The sequence below is a fragment of the Sprattus sprattus genome, assembly GCF_963457725.1.
Source record: "Sprattus sprattus genome assembly, chromosome: 21".
Taxonomy (NCBI): domain Eukaryota; kingdom Metazoa; phylum Chordata; class Actinopteri; order Clupeiformes; family Clupeidae; genus Sprattus; species Sprattus sprattus.
The window spans coordinates 2,442,396-2,444,895 of NC_137919.1; the positions used below are offsets into that span (position 1 = coordinate 2,442,396).

The 2,500-nt window shown below is 49.4% G+C and overlaps 1 protein-coding gene across 1 annotated transcript in view; it reads left to right on the forward strand.

Moving 5' to 3' along the window:
- Positions 1–2,500, forward strand: part of dennd4c (DENN/MADD domain containing 4C) — a 65,509-nt gene that overhangs the window by 46,862 nt on the left and 16,147 nt on the right. The window contains exon 17 of the mRNA XM_080860077.1: positions 2,423–2,500. This exon is cut by the window's right edge and continues 129 nt beyond it. Within this exon, the coding sequence (XP_080716203.1) occupies positions 2,423–2,500 (78 nt within the window). The remainder of the gene's footprint in view (positions 1–2,422) is intronic.

Consider the following 2,500-nt stretch of genomic DNA (forward strand, 5'->3'; position numbering starts at 1 on the left):
CTGTTGCCACCGCAGGGCTCCGACCCTCTGCCAGTCCCAACACATGACAAGATGGTGACACACACACTTGAGTTATCACCACCCTTCCACGCTCCCAGATCTCTCTGTGGGAAACACACACACACACACACACACACACACTTCAGTTATCGCCACTCTTCCACTTTCCAAAATCTTGCTGTGGCAATCACACACACACACACACTTGAGTTACCGCCACACTTCCACACTCCCAGATCTCTCTGTGGGAAGCACACACACACACACACACACAAACTTCAGTTATCACCACCCTACCACACTGCCAGATCACTCTGTGGGAATCACACACACACACAAACACACACACACACACACACACACACACACACACACACTTGAGTCATCGCCACACTGCCAGATCTCTCTCTGGGTATCACACACACTTGTGTTTCCTCTCAAGCTTATCTGGCCGGTCTGAAAAGACCTACTTATACACACACACACACACACACACACTTTCCTTTCATGAGTCTCTGTGTGTGTGTGTGTGTCACGCTAGTTCCTCCTCTCACGTGTGTCATGCTGTCTCTGTTGAGCACGTGTGTGTGTGTGTGTGTGTGTGTGTGTGTCACGCTAGTTCTTCCTCTCGCGTGTGTCATGCTGTCTCTGTTGAGCGTGTGTGTGTGTGTGTGTGTGTGTGTGTGTGTGTGTGTCACGCTAGTTCTTCCTCTCGCGTGTGTCATGCTGTCTCTGTTGAGCGTGTGTGTGTGTGTGTGTGTGTGTGTGTGTGTGTGTGTGAGCAGGAGCTAGATCTGATTAGGCCTGGTTCAGGCTTGCTGATCGATCACACCGTCAAGCCATGGAACTAGGTTGAAGGAGGGAGAGAGAAGGAGAGAGAGAAGAGGAGAGAGAGAAGGAGGGAGGGAGAAAGAAAAAAAAAGAGGGAGAGAGAAGAGGAGAAACGAGGAGAGAGAGAAGAGGGGAAGGGGAGGGAGAAAGAAAAAAAAGAGGGGAGAGAGAGTTTGAGTAGGAGGGAGAGAGTAGAAGAGAAACAAGAGGATAGAGAGAGAGAGAGAGAGAGAGAAGGAGGGAGCGAGATACCATTGGAGTCACACACCCTCACTCTCTCTCACACACACACACATATAAGTTAATGTGGCAAAGTGAGCTCTACAGAGATACTATGTAGATTACAGAGGCCTTGTACTCAGTCTCTCTCACTCACACACACACACACACACGCACACACACACACGCACACACACACACACACACACACACACACACACACACACAAGTTAATGTGGCAAATTGAGCTCTACAGAGATACAATGTAGATTACAGAGGCCTTGTACCCACTCTCTGTGCCTCTCCCTCAGTCTCTCACGCACACACACACACGCATATGCACACACCGAAATGTGTGCACACACAGACACACACACACACACACACACACACGTATGCACACACCCACACACATATGCCCACACACACAAGCACACACACCCATATAGCACACACCCACACACATATGCCCACACACACACACGTATACACACACAGAAGTATACACACACCCACACACCCACACACCCACACGTATACACACCCACACGTATACACACACGCATGTATACACACACAGAAGTATACACACACACAACCACCCACACACCCACACGTATACACACCCACACGTATACACACGTATACACACACACACGTATACACGCACACATGTATACACACACACACACACACACATACACACATACGCACACACACACACAGTGGGATGGAGAGGCAGCTGTTGTATATGGTGTGAAGTGTGAGTGTGTGTGTGTGAGTGTGTGTGGTGGGTGGGGCTCAGACTTAAAGCCATTGTTCACTAGGACTCTAAGTGTGGAGACTCAGGGTGGAGCAGTCTCCAGAGACACGTATACACACTCACACACACACACACACAAACACACACACGTATGCATGCACACACACAAACACACACACACACACACACACACACAAGGAAACTTGACCATACACCGACACACCCACACACTCTCATTTGTTTTGGTAGAGAAGTTCATCTTAGACTGATCCTTTTTGCCAGTCTCCTCCTCCTGAATTAAATATAGTGTGTGTGTGTGTGTGTGTGTGTGTGTGTGTGTGTGTGTGTGTGTGAGCTTGTGTGAGCTTGTGTGTGTGTGTGTGTGTGTGTATGAGCTTGTGTGTTTTTGTGTGTGTGTGTGTGTGTGTGTGAGTGTGTGTGTGTGTGTGTGTGTGTGTGTGTGTGTGTGTGTGTGTGATAGAGTGTGAATGTGAGTGTGATTGTGTGCTTGTGTGTGTGCTTGTGTTTGTGTGTGTGTGTGCGTGCGTGCGTGTGTGTGTGTGTGTAATGTGTTGGTAAAACATGATGGCGTTCCCTCCCTCTGCACAGGAGATCAAGCTGGCGGTGAAGATGGCGAAGCGTTACTATAGCAACCCGCCGCTGTGGTCGCGCTGCCTGATCAGCCAC